The sequence below is a fragment of the Coregonus clupeaformis genome, chromosome 18 (genome assembly GCF_020615455.1).
Source record: "Coregonus clupeaformis isolate EN_2021a chromosome 18, ASM2061545v1, whole genome shotgun sequence".
Classification (NCBI taxonomy): domain Eukaryota; kingdom Metazoa; phylum Chordata; class Actinopteri; order Salmoniformes; family Salmonidae; genus Coregonus; species Coregonus clupeaformis.
In genome coordinates, this window is record NC_059209.1 from 39,484,290 (window position 1) to 39,503,268 (window position 18,979).

General features: G+C 40.5%; 1 protein-coding gene across 1 annotated transcript; it reads right to left on the minus strand.

The window, feature by feature from the left end:
• Positions 1-4,743: 4,743 nt before the first annotated feature.
• Positions 4,744-18,939, minus strand: hscb (HscB mitochondrial iron-sulfur cluster cochaperone). The gene is made up of 6 exons (XM_041871569.2): positions 18,502-18,939; positions 12,680-12,776; positions 5,968-6,057; positions 5,395-5,539; positions 5,125-5,172; positions 4,744-4,989 (listed from the first exon to the last, which is right to left on the minus strand). The coding sequence occupies exons 1-6, from the start codon at positions 18,855-18,857 to the stop codon at positions 4,895-4,897; spliced, it is 831 nt and encodes a 276-aa protein (XP_041727503.1). The 5' UTR covers positions 18,858-18,939; the 3' UTR covers positions 4,744-4,894.
• Positions 18,940-18,979: the final 40 nt, after the last annotated feature.

Here is an 18,979-nt window from a genome sequence, read left to right on the forward strand (position 1 = left end):
CTACCGATCCTTGACTTCGGCGATGTCATTTACAAAATAGCCTCCAACACTCTACTCAGCAAATTGGATGTAGTCTATCACAGTGCCATCCGTTTTGTCTCCAAAGCCCCATACACTACCCACCACTGTGACCTGTACGCTCTTGTTGGCTGGTCCTCACTACATGTTCGTCAGTCAAACCCACTGGCTCCAGGCCATCTATAAATCACTGCTAGGCAAATCCCCGCCTTATCTTAGCTCATTGGTCACCATAGCAGCACCCACCCGTAGTCTGCGCTCCAGCAGGTATATCTCACTGGTCATTCCCAAAGCCAACACCTCCTTTGGCCGCCATTCCTTCCAGTTCTCTGCTGCCAATGACTGGAACGATTTGCAAAAATCTCTGAAGCTGGAGACTCTTATCTCCCTCAATAACTTTAAGCATCAGTTGTCAGAGCACCTTACCGATCACTGCACCTGTACACAGCCCATCTGAAATTAGCCCACCCAACTACCTCATCCCTATATTGTTATTTATTTTGCTCTTTTGCACCCCAGTATCTCTATTTGCACATAATCTCTTGCACATCTAGCATTCCAGTGTTAATACTATTGTAATTATTCTGCACTATAGCCTATTTATTGCCTTACCTCCATAACTTGCTACATTTGCACACACTGTATATATATTTTTTCTGTTGTATTTCTGACTTTATGTTTTTTTTTTACCCCATATGTAACTCTGTGTTGTTTTTATTGCACTACTTTGCTTTATCTTGGCCAGGTCGCAGTTGTAAATGAGAACCTGTTCTCAACTGGCTTACCTGGTTAAATAAAGGTGAAATAAAAAATAAAATAAAAATAAAAGATTTGACTGAGTTACAGTTCATATAAGGAAATCAGTCAATTGAAATAAACGCATTAGGCCCTAATCTATGGATTTCACATGACTGGGAATACAGATATGCATCTGTTGGTCACAGATACATATTTATTAATTTTTTAAGGTAGGGGCGTGGATCAGAAAACCAGTCAGTATCTGGTGTGACCACCATTTGTCTGATGCAGCGCGACACATCTATTTTGCATATAGTTGATCAGGCTGTTGATTGTGGCCTCTTGAATGTTGTCTCACTCCTCTTCAATGGCTGTGCCACAGTGTCTCTGTGCATTCAAATTGCCATTGATCAAATGCAATTGTGTTCGTTGTCCGTAGCTTATGCCTGCCCATATCATAACCCCACCGCTACCATGGGGAACTCTTGTTCACATTATTAACATCAGCAAACGGCTCGCCCACATGACGCCATACACACGGTCTGACATCTGCCCAGTACAGTTGAAACCAGGATTCATTCGTGAAGAGCACACTTCTCCAGCGTGCCAGTGCCCATCGAAGGTGAGCATTTGCCCACTGAAGTCAGTTACGACGCCAAACTGCAGTCAGGTCAAGACCCTGGTGATCACGACGAGCATGCAGATGAGCTTCCCTGAGATGGTTTCTGACAGTGCAGAAATGCTTCGGTTTTGCAAATGTACAGTTTCATCACCTGTCCGGGTGGCTGGTCTCATACTATCCCACAGGTGAAGAAGCCGGATGTGGAGGTCCTGGGCTGGCATGGTTACATGTGGTCTGAGGTTGTGAGGCCGGTTGGACGTACAGCCAAATTCTCTAAAATGACGTTGGATGCGGCTTATGATAGAGAAATTAACATTCAATTCTCTGGAAACAGCTCTGGTGACATTCCTGCAGTCAGCATGCAAAACTTGAGACATCTGTGGCATTGTGTTGTGTGACAAAACTGCACATTTTAAAGTGGACTTTTATTGTCCCCAGCACAAGGTGCACCTGTGTAATGATCATGCTGTTTAATCGGCTTCTTGATATGCCACACCTGTCAGGTGGATGGATTATCTTGGCAAAGGAGAAATGCTCACTAACAGGGATGTAAATACATTTGTGAACAACATTTGAGATAAATAAGCCTTATGTGCGTAAAGGAAAATGTCTGGGATCTTTTACATCAGTTCATGAAACATGGGACCAACACTTTACATGTTGCGTTTATATTTTTGTTCATTGTATGTGTAGCTCTAACATTTCCTCTCATTTCTCCACTTAAACTAAGTGTGCAAGGTTGATTTAATGTATTTGACGTGACCAGGACATGAGTGTGTCCTAACAGGGTGATGACACAAAGTAACCAGTAGTGGTTGTAGTTCTGGGGCCTGACCAGGTTGCACAGCTAACTGGTCATTCTGGGTAAGCTGCAGTGACAAGGGCAGTGTCCTTCCTGTATGACTGGCAGGGTATTCAGGTCTGTGTGGTGATCAGTTTCCATTTCTACAATAGTTTGGTGCAGCCACTCAGCAGATGCAGCTTTCATGCCAACGAGACCCATTTACTAACTGGAATGTTATCTCAGCCTGAATGATGCTGGGGATACTCCAGCAGTGGAATGGTTGGTTGTCTGGTTGTGAAGGAGAGACTGTGAAAGGGCTGTCACAAACAGACCTGCCCTTAGATCTTTCCAAAATCGAATTCACCTGTGGTTGGAGTTTTTTATGTTGAATGTGGCAAAAATAATACATGTCACGTCCTACATATTCCTTTATATTCCTTTGGAAGTCGGGTAGGATTATTATTTGGCCAATATTTATTGTGGGTGGTTGGCTGTGATTACGGTCTGGGGCATGCCCAGCATGAGATGAGGAGAGTGACAGAACCTGTGAGGGTGACCTCAGGTTACCTAGAGTTTAGGTCATAGACTAAGCGTTGGTTATGAGGGACCCTCAGTCGAACAGCTCCACACACGTATACATCTGAAGACGATCCCTGGGCTTTGATTGACAGTAAAGGTCAGGCATGGTGCACAAAGACCACTATCTCTCAGGTATCCCACTGGTTCTGGGAATGAAGCCATACGTTTCCTGAGCGGTAAAACTGAACGTTTTTTTAACATGCTGAGAACGGAAGTGAAAATGTTTTGGTTGCAGGGAGGTTCTGAGAACATTTTACTATGGTTCCCTGAAAGTTTTCCTGGAAAGTTGTATTAACTTTCTGAGAATGGAAATTATAGGTTATTTGAAGTTAATTAAATAAAGTTCTGACAACGTTTTAATAATACTTTTAATAACACTGCTAGCTTAGTTTAACTGTTTTGTACTCCAAGCACAGATAGGACACATGGAAATTCATTTATTTATTATTGTGGCACGGCTTCTGTTCTCTATCCATGGAATTAGTCCACCGCGCCACCAGGATGGAGCTAGCATGCCATGTTTTTTAAACTCATACATAATTTTAGTCTATTCAAACAGACCGCATTTCAAAGGAAACAAGCACTCATTAAGATCAGGTGTGGCCAATTAGTGGGCAAGGCCAACACACAAGATCGAGGATAGAGTTTTGTTGATGCTGAGAACGGAATGTACGTTTTTAAATAACATTCTTAGAACATTCTCTGACGTTACTAACATTTTTGTGTGGATTTTATGTAAAGCTTTCTTAACGTTCTCAGAACAAATATGAGAACATGACTTTAAATAGAATCATGAGGAAACCTGTAGGAAACATTATGATGAAGTACTGACATTTCCACAGAAGAACGTTGTTTCTTAACATTCTCTGAACTATTTGAGAACATTCCCAATGTCAAACCAGTTGGAGAACGTTCCTAGAACATTACTAACATTTAAATGAAATGTAACCATGGTTGAACTTTTAGGAAACGTTCTGTTAAAGTAATGAAATACCAAGAAAATACATTTATTTTGTCAAGTTCCTTCAATGTGCTGAGAATGTTCCAAAGCCAAGCAACCATCCTGCACCATTCCCAGAATGTTGTGGGAAGGTTGTATGCAAAATAACCATAGGACAACCACGCTCTCACCAAGCTCTGAGAAGCATATGGTTCTCAGAATGATCTATGCTAGCTGGGTATTAAACTGAGTTCCATAAATGCATGATGAATAAACAAAAGGGGGAAAATGGAAGCTTGATTTTCACTTTTTCAATCCACTGCAGATAAAAAAATTTTTTAACAAATTGTATGGGAGTGATCTCTAATTGACACCGTGACTGGCACAACTTGCCGTTCTTCTTGAACTAACAATTACAATGATGAAAGAGCCGAGGCCCTACTGAACAGGCAGCTTAATCATTATTCAATAGCGCCCGTCTGATTATCATAACATTAATGTTACATATATGTGGCATACATGAATAATGCACAATCTCCTTTCTAATTCTGTGAAGGGCATCCTCTTGGTTCAGATAGAGAGATAAGAGCTGCTATTCTTCATCCTGTATTTTCAAGGTAGTATGTCTCCCTCTACAGGTTACGAGGGGCATATTCTCAACTAATATTTCCCAGTGACTCAACCAGAGGACATATTAATCACATGCTGCACTGACAGGCAGGATGATCATGTAAATGTTGTTTTCGGCATTTCAATCAGTGCAATTACATGTCTGTTTTTGTCATATTAAATTTATTCAGTTCAAATACACCATCCTGACCCTCCAATGTCGTTAATACTGTATTATTTACAAATATTTCAGGGGAGATCGTGGGAGTTGAAGGCTTATCAGTAAAGGCTGATTTTGGATCAAACTGGATAATGTAACTGTCTTTTTAACTGACCAACTACACATACAAATAGGCTTATCAGTAAAGGCTGTCGTGTTTTGATTTGGATCAAAGTGGATAATGTAACTCTTTTTAACTGACCAACTACACACACAAAAAGGATGGCAATGTGTAATCAGTAAATATTTCACATTTATTTGTATACCTGAAACTTGCATGCGAATACATCTTTAAAATGTTCTATTAAAATGTGGTATTGTATTTTTGAAAGTCTCAACAACCTTAAAATGACCCTGGAAGCGTCAAAAGGAAGTCAACACAGTTTACATTAGCTCTGAAAGTTTTTCCTTCACCTTCTCTTCAATGTTCGCAAAGTATTTCATTTGGGCGAGAAGTGCTTTGGCAGCTTGAAGCTCTCCTGTTGAAAAGAAATAGACATAGAGCAAAAGTTGAACCATGTGACTCACTAGTGCAACAGAAAGCATCTCAGAAGACTGAAGACGGAGGAGGGAGAGTAACATAACACTTTGGTATCTGAGATGGTGCAACATACCTTTGTGCAAGGATGCATCTATTTGTTCAGTCAAGTCTTTCAATTTCTCTGCAAGTAAAAGGAGGAAAAAAGCTTGAACACATTTTGCATTTAGGTGCCATATGGTACAATTTCCCCAAAAAAAATCACATCCGTGAGCATATCAAAATCATTACAAAAAAATAAAAATAACACTGATCCATTTCGTTAAACTCACATCCTGCCGATTCAAATCAACGCACTCAAAAACAAAAAAAGTAGGCTGAGTAAAATGGCTTTTTCAACCCACACCTTTCATAGAGGCGCCTATCTTATCAGACTCTTCTTTGCTCTGTGCCTCTTCCAGTGCTTGGTTGATCTCCATCAACTCCATAAGGAACAGGGGATCAGCCCCCGCATCAGTCCCCTCCTCTATCCCCATGCCATTCAGCTCCAGCTGAAACAGAAGCAGGAAGTCACTTAAAAAAAAGTTTTTTTTACATTGAAGGGAACACAACATTCCACCAGGTTGTCACATATAGCAGGAGGTCATATAAAAAGACTGACTCAAACTATCCATTTTCTGACATTGAAGGAAACAACATACTGTTTCACTGACTGTCTGGGATGCTAGAAAAACAAACAAGTACAGTCGGCTTTGTGCTGCCGATGGCTCCTAGGGGCTCTGGGCTAGGTTACTCTCAAACACTGTGACAAATGTCTGTTGTTAAAAGAGTTATGCTACGTTAATACTATTTGATTGATTGAATTGGTTTGAAAAAAGGGACTGTTAAGAAAAACTGTGGTACATTAATTCAAAGTGTGTCTATATAAAACCACCACAGTTAAATAATAAAATACCTTTTCAAAGGACATCAAACTCACCATGTAAAGGCCACGACTCAAAGGCTTGAGCAGGGTCCTGTAAGCTTTGTTCACTAGGGCTGACTGGTATTCAGAGTACTCTTGTTCTTTCTGACAAAAGAAATTAGACCACTTTAACTTACAAGTAAAGATTCGGTAAACTAGTACATTGATCACTGTACTGTAGTTAGTCTACATGCCCAGACTGACATCACATAATGGTAACTTACAGTCACCTCCAAAATTAATTGGCACCCTTGACAAAGATGAACAAAAAAGACTGTATGAAATAAATAATAAAAATACTGAGTTATATTGTTAAGGTCAATGGAATCAGGAACTTTACCCAGTACCAGGACATTTTAGCCAAAAGCCTGGTTGTCTCTGCCAGGAGGCTGAAACTTGCCCGCAAGTGGATCTTCCAGCAAGACAATAACCCCAAGCACACATCAAAATCCACAAAGAAATGGTTAATTGACCATAAAATCTACATTTTGCAATGGCCATCTGAGTTTCTGGACTTGAACCACATTGAAAACATTTGGTTTTACTTGAAGAGAGCAGTCCATAAGCGCAGACGAAGGATATCAAGGATCTGGAAAGATTCTGTATGGAGGAATGGCCTAAGATTTTATTTAGATTTATTAGGAGCCAATGGCAACAGCTAGTCTTACTGGGGTCCACATAAAGAAAATGACATTATAGACTAAAGACTTTACAATTTTACATACTTTCAAAAACATTAACATGTAGTGTGTTACACATGCATGTCAGTACATACACACAACAAGTACAGTGGGGAAAAAAAGTATTTAGTCAGCCACCAATTGTGCAAGTTCTCCCACTTAAAAAGATGAGAGAGGCCTGTAATTTTCATCATAGGTACACGTCAACTATGACAGACAAATTGAGATTTTTTTTCTCCAGAAAATCACATTGTAGGATTTTTAATGAATTTATTTGCAAATTATGGTGGAAAATAAGTATTTGGTCACCTACAAACAAGCAAGATTTCTGGCTCTCACAGACCTGTAACTTCTTCTTTAAGAGGCTCCTCTGTCCTCCACTCGTTACCTGTAATAATGGCACCTGTTTGAACTTGTTATCAGTATAAAAGACACCTGTCCACAACCTCAAACAGTCACACTCCAAACTCCACTATGGCCAAGACCAAAGAGCTGTCAAAGAACACCAGAAACAAAATTGTAGACCTGCACCAGGCTGGGAAGACTGAATCTGCAATAGGTAAGCAGCTTGGTTTGAAGAAATCAACTGTGGGAGCAATTATTAGGAAATGGAAGACATACAAGACCACTGATAATCTCCCTCGATCTGGGGCTCCACGCAAGATCTCACCCCGTGGGGTCAAAATGATCACAAGAACGGTGAGCAAAAATCCCAGAACCACACGGGGGGACCTAGTGAATGACCTGCAGAGAGCTGGGACCAAAGTAACAAAGCCTACCATCAGTAACACACTACGCCGCCAGGGACTCAAATCCTGCAGTGCCAGACATGTCCCCCCTGCTTAAGCCAGTACATGTCCAGGCCCGTCTGAAGTTTGCTAGAGTGCATTTGGATGATCCAGAAGAGGATTGGGAGAATGTCATATGGTCAGATGAAACCAAAATATAACTTTTTGGTAAAAACTCAACTCGTCGTGTTTGGAGGACAAAGAATGCTGAGTTGCATCCAAAGAACACCATACCTACTGTGAAGCATGGGGGTGGAAACATCATGCTTTGGGGCTGTTTTTCTGCAAAGGGACCAGGACGACTGATCCGTGTAAAGGAAAGAATGAATGGGGCCATGTATCGTGAGATTTTGAGTGAAAACCTCCTTCCATCAGCAAAGGCATTGAAGATGAAACGTAGCTGGGACTTTCAGCATGACAATGATCCCAAACACACCGCCCGGGCAACGAAGGAGTGGCTTCATAAGAAGCATTTCAAGGTCCTGGAGTGGCCTAGCCAGTCTCCAGATCTCAACCCCATAGAAAATCTTTGGAGGGAGTTGAAAGTCCGTGTTGCCCAGCGACAGCCCCAAAACATCACTGCTCTAGAGGAGATCTGCATGGAGGAATGGGCCAAAATACCAGCAACAGTGTGTGAAAACCTTGTGAAGACTTACAGAAAACGTTTGACCTGTGTCATTGCCAACAAAGGGTATATAACAAAGTATTGAGAAAGTTTTGTTATTGACCAAATACTTAATTTTCCACCATAATTTGCAAATAAATTCATTAAAAATCCTACAATGTGATTTTCTGGAGAAAAAAAATCTCATTTTGTCTGCCATAGTTGACGTGTACTTATGATGAAAATTACAGGCCTCTCTCATCTTTTTAAGTGGGAGAACATGCACAATTGGTGGCTGACTAAATACTTTTTTCCCCCCACTGTAGGTCACATGGGGGAGAGGCGTTGTGCTGTGAAGTGTTGCTTTATTTGTTTTTTGAAACCAGGTTTGCTTTGAATTTGTTCTGGACCTGGGGACTGTGAAAAGACCTCTGGTGGGATATGTGTGTGTGTGTGTCAGTGCTGTGTGTAAGTTGACTGCAAATAATTAGTAATTTACAACACATTAATGTTTCTTATAGAAAAAAGAAGTGACGCAGTCTTTCCTCAACTTTTATCCAAGAGAGACTGGCACAATGATTACAAAGAAGAGCAAGACTTAACTGCAGCTTAACTAGGTATTTCTTTGCAGCACTTGACCATATGGCTGGACAATAATCAAGATGAGATAACACTAGAGCCTGCAGGACTTGCTTTGTGGAATGTGGTGTCAAAAAAGCAGAGCATCTCTTTACTACGGACAGACCACTCCCCATCTTTACAACCATTGAATCTATACGTTTTGACCATGATAGAATACAATCTAAGGTAACGCCAAGTAATTTGGTCTCCTCAACTTGTTCAACAGCCACACCATTCATTACCAGATTCAGCTGAGGTGTAGAACTTAGGGAATGCTTTGTACCAAATACAATGCTCTTAGTTTTAGTGATGTTCAGGACAAGTTTATTACTGGCCACCCATTCCAAAACACACTGCAACTCTTTGATCTAAGATCCTTCCCAATGTGTTCTCCAATCGTAGAAAACATTTTAGAAAAAGGGTCAGTGTCGTTATCCTCGTAAAATATTACTCGTTAAACAAAATCCCTTTCTCTGAGCAAATTGTACTAGTATAAAATAATATAATAGTTCAAAAGAAATGTAGCATACAATATAGCTGAGTATTTGTATTATTTATTTGATCCAGTCTTTTTTACTCATCTTTATCAAGGGTACCAATCATTTGGGATGTGACTGTATAAAGGGAAAATTGGACATCAGACAGACAAAAATAAACTCAAACACATTTAACACATCTTACCTCAAACTGTCAAACTGTCACACATTTGGGAAAGACCATGTCACCATGGGAATTACATTACAAGTTATTTCACACATTGCCACCTCTTCGATTCAGAGGGGTTGGGTTAAATGCAGAAGACACATTTCGGTTGAATGCATTCAGTTGTACAACAGACTTCCCTTTCCCTCTATATCCATTTATCCATTTATCTTTAAATATGACTCATTTCACAAAAAGCCAAACCCTGGGTGATAATTAGATTTCTCGACAGATCTTGACACTTTACAATTGGAAGCGGGTTGGGATGTGTCTGGATCCATCAGGAGACAGGTACAAGTGAGACGGTGGATACCAACTTAGGCTGCATCCAAAATGGCACCCTATTCCCTATACCAATATTTTGGAGGAAAAAAAGTAGTGCACTATAAAGTGAATAGGGTGCCATGTCGGACGCAGATTTGGAGATGGCTGGCAGGCAGAGAGCGTTTGCAACTGTCAGGTCCTTCAAACCCAGGCAGGATCAATAGCCTTCAGTGGTGGCCAGAGGGGCTGTAATGTCAGCAGTATGGCCTTTGTCTTTACCTGGATGCCTCAAATGCAACAGGAGCATCCTGGAAACCTTGTAATTGTAAGTAATGAGCATTACCCCCTGGAGGACTGAGAGTCAAATTAGGGGAACGTAGCCAGGGGTGCTGATTAATAATACAATTTGAAAGTAATGATTTGGTTGTGGTGGAGGAATCCTTGGCAGCATGTTGTTGCTTTCAGTCCCATTGCGCAACAGTATAAGGTCAGCTAATTAGGTGATAACTGTCTAGTCCCATTGCGCAACAGTATAAGGTCAGCTAATTAGGTGATAACTGTCTAGTCCCATTGTGCAACAGTATAAGGTCAGCTAATTAGGTGATAACTGTCTAGTCCCATTGTGCAACAGTATAAGGTCAGCTAATTAGGTGATAACTGTCTAGTCCCATTGAAGTATGGTGGGATTATTTCCATTATATAATTATCCCAGCCTATCTAGATTATATCATTATCCCATGATATTACAGGGTCTAAAATGGTTTGAAGTGTGAAATGCAAGCACCCATTCCCAGTATTGTCCATTCCTAGTATTGTCCATTCCCAGTATTGTCCATTCCCAGTATTGTCCATTCCTAGTATTGTCCATTCCTAGTATTGTCCATTTCTAGTATTGTCAAGGCCTAATCACCAATTTTCAAAACCTCTATCCAAACATTAGCCTTCATGAAAGTCCCCAGCCTTTTCTCTTATCCCAGCCTTATCATTTTGCAAAACTAAGGATGGGCACGATTATTCTAATATCTGAACGGACATTAGTATTCCATTAGCCTATTTCCGAGAGTATTCATTTTGAGAAAATATTTATTTATAGGGCTATTTTAAATAAAAAGTCTTAGTCTAAAATGTAATTAAATGATGTATGTGACGTTGCTATATACAAGGATAGACCATGACATTCAACAGTTTTATAAAACAACAGTTTTTATGAGCGTGTCCCATAAAAAGACACATGTAGCTTGTTCTTGTTATTGTCGGTCAATCGAAGCTGCACTAGTGTCAGGGGCTCCATGTGTAGCCCTTGATCATGACTCTCAGTTCCATTACATTACACTACACATAAAAGTCATTGGACGAAGGCGTCTTCTGTACAGGGGAGTTTTGTTAAGAGCCCCGATGCTCGGTCTGAACATTAACACGCATCGCTTGCGATACGGTTTTGGAAGCATAAGGACCTTATCTTTCATATCAGCAAGAAATAATTTTCCAAAAACAAAAGGTTAAATTGATACACACCTTTATAGGGTTAGTGTTCCCACACTGCCATATTTTCATGTTACAGCGTTTGTTTCCGGAAAACAGACGGAAGACAGAATGGACTACCTGTGCTAATTAGCTATCTGCATCTCCAAACACCTGTGTGAAAACGGAAGACAGACACCACAAACGTGTTGTCACATAAAAATACTGTTGGCTGCAACTGTGTTAAAACAGTGTACAGTAAGTGTGTATTTTACATTTGTGAAAATATTTTGAAGTGATATGAAAGTAAAAGGATTTATGTTTCAAGAAACATACCGCAATTGAGAATCGATTCACATTTAGATGGAGTATTTGGCTGTTTTGGCTTCCAGAGCCAGTTTGCCTTTAAACAGAACATGTAAGGTCCTTGGACTATAAGGAGTAACGTTAGGCTCCTTTAGTAACGGTAGGCTCCATTATTGGCCTACTCCATGTGTAGCAAGTGAAGTGGGAGATTCATTATTATTTTTGATTTTTTTACCCCCTTTATCTCCCCAATTTCGTGATATTACGATCTTGTCTCATCGATGCAACTCCCCAACAGGCTCGGGAGAGGCGAAGGTCGAGTCATGCATCCTCCGAAACTTGACCCTCCACCCCACGCTTCTTAACACCCGCTCGCTTAACCCGGAAGCCAGCTGCACCAATGTGTCGGAGGAAACAGTTCAACTGACGACCGAAGTCTGCTTGCAAGCGCCCGGCCCGCCACAAGCAGTCGCTAGAGCGTGATGAGCCAAGTAAACCCTCCCCTTACCCGGACGACGCTGGGCCAATTAGCCGCTGTAGTGTAGCCACAACACTGCGATGCAGTGCCTTAGACCGCTGCGCCACTCGGGAGGCCCTGAAGTGGGTGATTTCTAATCAATGCAAAATGGAATTACAATTACGGAATTAAGTTGGCTATATGAGAAGGAATAGGCTAAATTGATCAACCAACAGGTAGGCTGTTGTTTAATATGAATGGAGTTGCTGTAGATAAGAACAGGGAGCACAGCAAAATATCCTCAATTAGCCTTGCTAACTAGCTAGCTGGCTAACTTAGCTGGACAGTGTAGCTAGCAAGCTTCTTTACATCGATTTGATGGTCTTCACTAGTTACCACATCCACAAAGTTATACACCCAGCCTATTTCAAAAATGTATCTGCATAAAACGTGATTTTAAACCTAACCTTAGCACTAATATTAACCACACTGTTAACCTTATGCCTAACCTTAAATTAAGACCCAAGAGCTAATTTTAGTTTTCATTAATTTTTACGATATAGCCAATTCTAACTTTGTGGCTGTGGTAACTAGTAATGATAACCCGATTATTTGACAAGCAGAGAGTGCACCGCCTCACCTGAGTCGTGCGAGCAAGTCCCCATTGAAGTTTTTAAAGTTTAAAACACATGTATTTTGACTATCTGGATATCACCCCTAAAATTGTATGATATTATTCGAATAGTGAAATCATTAAAAATGCCCATCCCTACTCAAAACCCCAACCCAAGTGGTCCAAGCCTTATTGCTGTCAACTGTCAAGCCCTGAGCCCTCCATCCATACCGCAGTTTTCTGGCTGAAGTTGTCAGGGTGAAGAGACCGCTGGAGCTTCAAGTATGTTTTCTGCAGCCTCTGGGTATCCAGTGCAAAGGTCTGGTCACTTAAAAGAAGCAATGACAGAGGTTAAGCATCCATTGCACTGTAGGCTACTTTAGGGTAAATCTATACTTTGTTTTTTAACTGATTGTGATTCATACCCATTGACTTATTCCACATTTTGTTGTGTTACAGCCTGAATTCAAAATGGATTAAATACAAAATTTTTCTCACTCCATAATGACAAAGTGCAAACATGTTTTTAGAAATGTTTGGAAATGTATTGAAAATGAAATACAGATATCTCATTTACATACAGTTGAAGTCAGAAGTTTACATACACTTAGGTTGGAGTCATTAAAACTTGTTTTTCAACCACTCCACAAATTTCTTCTTAACAAACTATAGTTTTGGCAAGTCGGTTAGGACATCTACTTTGTGCATAACACAAGTAATTTTTCCAACAATTGTTTACAGACAGATTATTTCATTTATAATTCACTATATCACAATTCCAGTGGGTCACAGGTTTACATACACTAAGTTGACAGTGCCTTTAAACAGCTTGGAAAATTCCAGAAAATGATGTAATGGTTTTAGAAGCTTCTGATAGGCTAATTGACATCATTTCAGTCAACTGGAGGTGTACCTGTAGATGTATTTCAAGGCCTACCTTCAAACTCAGTGCCTCTTTGCTTGACATCATGGGAAAATCAAAGGAAATCAGCCAAGACCTCAGAAAAATAATTGTAGACCTCCACAAGTCTGGTTCATCCTTGGGAGCAATTTCCAAACGCCTGAAGGTACCACGTTTATCTGTACAAACAATAGTACACAAGTATAAACACCATGGGACCACGCAGCCGTCATACCGCTCAGGAAGGAGACGCGTTCTGTCTCCTAGAGATGAACGTACTTTGGTGCGAAAAGTAAAAATCAATACCAGAACAACAGTAAAGGACCTTGTGAAGATGCTGGCGGAAACAGGTACAAAGGTATCTCTATCCACAGTAAAACGAGTCCTATATCGACATAGCCTGAAAGGCCGCTCAGCAAAGAAGAAGCCACTGCTCCAAAACCGCCATAAAAAAGCCAGACTACGGTTTACAACTGCACATGGGGACAAAGATCGTCCTCTGGTCTGATGAAACAAAAATAGAACTGTTTGGCCATAATGACCATCGTTATGTTTTCAGGAAAAAGGGAGTAACTTGCAAGTCGAAGAACACCATCCCAACCGTGAAGCACGGGTGTGGCAGCATCATGCTGTGGGGGTGCTTTGCTGCAGGAGGGACTGGTGCACTTCACAAAATAGATGGCATCATGCGAAGGAAAATTATGTGGATATATTGAAGCAACATCTCAAGACATCAGTCAGGAAGTTAAAGCTTGGTCGCAAATGGGTCTTCCAAATGGATAATGACCCCAAGCATTCTTGTTGTGGCAAAATGGCTTAAGGACAACAAAGTCAAGGTATTGGAGTAGCCATCACAAAGCCCTGACCTCAATTCTATAGAACATTTGTGGGCAGAACTGAAAAAGCGTGTGCGAGCAAGGACGCCTACAAACCTGACTCAGTTACCCCAGCTCTGTCAGGAGGAATGGGCCAAAATTCAACTTACTGTGGGAAGCTTGTGGAAGGCTACCCAACACGTTTGACCCAAGTTAAAGAATTTAAAGGCAATGCTACCAAATACTAATTGAGTGTATGTAAACTTCTGATGTGATGAAATAAATAAAAGCTGAAATAAATCATTCTCTCTATTATTATTCTGACATTTCACATTCTTAAAATAAAGTGGTGATCCTGACTGACCTAAGACAGGGAATTTTTACAATGATTAAATGTCAGGAATTGTGAAAAACTGAGTTTAAATGTATTTGGCTAAGGTGTATGTAAACTTCAGACTTCCACTGTAAGTATTCACACCCCTGAGTCAATACATGTTAGAATCACCTTTGGCAACGATTACAGATATGAGTCTTTCTGGGTAAGTCTCTAAGAGCTTTTCACACCTGTATTGTACAATATTTGCACAACTCCAGTGTACGTATATTTGGTCTTGTGCTTTAGGCTATTGTCCTGCTGAAAGGTGAATTTGTCTCCCAGTGTCTGTTGGTAAACAGACTGAACCAGGTTTTCCTCTTGGATTTTGCCTGTGTTTAGCACTATTCTTTTTGTAAAAAAAAATAATAATTTAATCCCTAATCCTTGCCGATGACATACACCATGCCCATAACATGATCCACCATGATTTAAAATATGAAGAGTGGTACTCAGTGATGTGTTGGATTTGCCCCAAACATAACACTTTCTATTCAGGACATAAAGTTCATTTCTTTGCCAAATGTTTAGCAGTTTTATTTTAGTGCCTTATTGCAAACAGGATGCATGTTTTGGATGTTTTTATTCTGTACAGGCTTCCTTCTTTTCACTCTGTCAATTAGGTTAGTATTGTGGAGTAACTACAGTTTTGTTGATCCATCCTCAGTTTTCTCCTATCACAGCCATTAAATTCTTTGGCCTCATTGTGAAATCCCTGAGCGGTTTCCTTCCTCTCTGGCAACTGAGTTAGGAAGGATGCCACTATCTTTGTAGTGACTGGGTGTATTGACACACCATCCAAAGTGTAATTAATAACTTCACCATGCTCAAATGGATATTCAGTGTATGCTCTTTTTATTTTTATCCATCTACCAATACTGTAGGTCCCCTTTGCGAGGCATTGGAAAACCTCCCTGGTCTTTGTGGTTGAATCTGTTTGAAATACACTGTTCAATTGAGGGACCTTACAGATAATTATATGTTTGGGGTACAGAGATGAGGTAGTCATTCAAAAATCATGTTAAACACTACAGTCGTGGTCAAAGGTTTTGAGAATGACAAGTATTGGTCTTCACATAGTTCGCTGCTTCAGTGTTATGAGATATTTTTGTCAGATGTTACTATGGTATACGGAAGTATAATTACAAGCATTCCATAAGTGTCAAAGGCGTTTATTGACAATTACATTACGTTTATGTAAAGAGTCAATATTTGCAGTGTTGACCCTTCTTTTTCAAGACCTCTGCAATCCGCCCTGGCATGCTGTCAATTAACTTCTGGGCCACATCCTGACTGATGGCAGCCCATTCTTGCATAATCAATGTTGGAGTTTGTGGGTTTTTGTTTGTCCACCCACCTCTTGAGGATCGACCACAAGTTCTCAATGGGATTAAGGTCTGGGGAGTTTCCTGGCCATGGACCCAAAATGTCGATGTTTTGTTCCCCGAGCCACTTATTATCACTTTTGCCTTATGGCAAGGTGCTCCATCATGCTGGAAAAGGCATTGGTCGTCACCAAACTGTTCTTGGATGGTTGGGAGAACTTGCTCTCGGAGGATGTGTTGGTACCATTCTTTATTCATGGCTGTGTTCTTAGGCAAAAATGTGAGTGAGCCCACTCCCTTGGCTGAGAAGCAACCCCACACATGAATGGTCTCAGGATGCTTTACTGTTGGCATGACACAGGACTGATGGTGGCGCTCACCTTGTCTTCTCCGGACAAGGTGTTTTCCAGATGCCCCAAACAATCGGAAAGGGGATTCATCAGAGAAAATGACTTTACCCCAGTCCTCAGCAGTCTAATCACGGTACCTTTTGCAGAATATCAGTCTGTTCCTGATGTTTTTCCTGGAGAGAAGTGGCTTCTTTACTGCCCTTCTTGACACCAGGCCATCCTCCAAAAGTCTTCGCTTCACTGTGCGTGCAGATGCACTCACAACTGCCTGCTGCCATTCCTGAGCAAGCTCTGCACTGGTGGTGCCCCGATCCCGCAGCAGAATCAACTTTAGGAGACGGTCCTGGCGATTGTTTGACTTTCTTGGGCACCCTGACGCCTTCTTCATAACAATTGAACCTCTCTCCTTTAAGTTCTTGATGATCTGATAAATGGTTGATTTAGGTGCAATCTTACTAGCAGCGATATCCTTGCCTGTGAAGCCCTTTTTGTGCAAAGCTATGATGACAGCACATGTTTCCTTGCAGGTAACCATGGTTAACAGAGGAAGAACAATGACTTCAAGCACCACCCTCCTTTTACAGCTTCCAGTCTGTTATTCTAACTCAATCAGCATGACAGAGTGATCTCCAGCCTTGTCCTCGTCAACACTCTCACCTGTGTTAACGAGAGAATCACTGACATGATGGCAGCTGGACCTTTTGTGGCAGGGCTGAAATGCAGTGGAAATGTTTTATTGGGATTAAGTTCATTTTCATGGCAAAGAGGGAATTTGTAATTAATTGCAATTCATCTGATCACTCTTCATGACTTTCTGGAGTATATGCAAATTACCATCATCAAAACTGAGGCAGCAGACTTTGTGAAAATTAGCATCCTGACTGGTTGCATCACCGCCTGGTATGGCAACTGCTTGGCCTCCGACCGCAAGGCACTACAGAGGGTAGTGCGTACGGCCCAGTACATCACTGGGGCCAAGCTTCCTGCCATCCAGGACCTCTATACCAGGCGGTTTTGAGAGGAAGGCCCTCAAAATTGTCAAAGACTCCAGCCACCCTAGTCATAGACTACCGGAGTGCCAAGTCTAGGTCCAAAAGACTTCTCAACAGCTTCTACCCCCAAGCCATAAGACTCCTGAACAGCTAATCATGGCTACCCAGACTATTTGCACTGTTGTATACGGCGCATGTGGCCAATACAATTTGATTTGATTTATTTGTGTCATTCTCAAAACTTTAGACCATGACTGTATTATTGCACACAGAGTGAGTCCATGCAATTATTATATGACTTGTTAAGCAAATGTTTACTCCTGAACTTATTTAGGCTTGCCATAACAAAGGGGTTGAATACATATTGACTCAAGACATTTCATCTTTAATTTTTAACAGTGGTGGAAAATGTACTCAATTGTCATACTTGAGTACAAGTAAAGTTACCTTGTCCAAGTAAAGTTACCTTAATAGAAAATGACTCAGGTAAAAGTCACCCAGTAAAATACTACTTGAGTAAAAGTTAAAAAGTAATTTGGTTTTAAATATACTTAAGGATCAAAAGTAAATGCAATTGCTAAAATATACTTAAGTATCAAAAGTAAAAGTATAATTATTTTCAAATTCCTTATATTGGCACAATTTTTGTTTTACATTTATGTATAGTCAGGGGCACACTCCAACACCATTTGCAAATAAAGCATTTGTGTTGAGTGAGTCTGCCAGATCAGAGACAGTAGAGATGACCAGGGATGTTTTCTTGATAAGTGTGTGAATTAGACAATTTTCCTGTCCTGCTAAGCATTCAAAATGTAACGAGTACTTTTGGGTGTCAGGGAAAATGTATGGAGTAAAAAGTACATAATTTTCTTTAGGAATTTAGTGAAGTAAAAGTAAAAGTTGTCACACCACTGATTTTTTATTATTTTGTAAAGATTTCTAAAATCATAATACCACTTTGACATTATGGGGTATTGTATGTAGGCCAGTGACACACAATCTCAATTTAATTCATTTTAAATTCTTGCAGTAACACAAAAAAATTAAAATAAAATAATAGTAATTGTAAAGTGGTTATCCCACTGGCTATAAGGTGAATGCACCAATTTGTAAATCGCTCTGGATAAGAGCGTCTGATAAATGACGTAAATGTAAATGTAATGGGTGTGAATACTTTCTGAAGGCACTGTTTGTGATGAGTGCATACAAACTAGTGAATACAAACTAAATTAATAATAACAATAATCGGTAGCCTAATGTGTGTAAACATTTAAATTGAAAACGTCATATCACTCACCAGTCCATAATCTGGAAGTAGGATACCACCTCATCTGGAGGCTGGACAAAATTACAAGATAAACAGAAGAAGGCCGGAGTTTGTTCGAGAGACTGGCCACAGTTCCAACAGTGTAGCTTCACAGAGGCCGTGCAGAAAGTCCTTTGCAGTGAACTGACATGTTTTACTGTACTTTCGTTCAGTAATCTGAAGCCTGTGTGCCTCCTTGTGCCCTTACTGCTGAAGGTGATAGAGTTGTTGCATAGCGTTGCACAAGAGGAAGCCTTTGATAAGCATTGCCTGATCGCTAATAACTTCGGTGAATGCTGAAGAGTCTGAGATATGCAAATAAGGCGTAAATTATTCAGTGACAGCATTGTTGACAGCTGAAAGGTGAAAGCGTAGATTAGTTGTCTGAATGTTTATAATAATGGAGCACTTCCTGGAGTTTCTTCTTCTACGGTGTGATAAGCTACAAAAAGCGCACTACTGCCACCTA

What these genes read in the sequence shown, in the direction of transcription:
- hscb (XM_041871569.2), bottom strand. Translation starts at nt 18,857, where the DNA reads ATGCTGTCACTGAATAATTTACGCCTTATTTGCATATCTCAGACTCTT. An exon ending in TACTTCCAGATTATGGACTG is followed by an intron (nt 12,777 to 18,501) that starts GTGAGTGATATG and finishes GCTTCTTTTAAG; the next exon opens with TGACCAGACCTTTGCACTGG. An exon ending in TGAGTCGTGGCCTTTACATG is followed by an intron (nt 5,540 to 5,967) that starts GTGAGTTTGATG and finishes CTTCTGTTTCAG; the next exon opens with CTGGAGCTGAATGGCATGGG.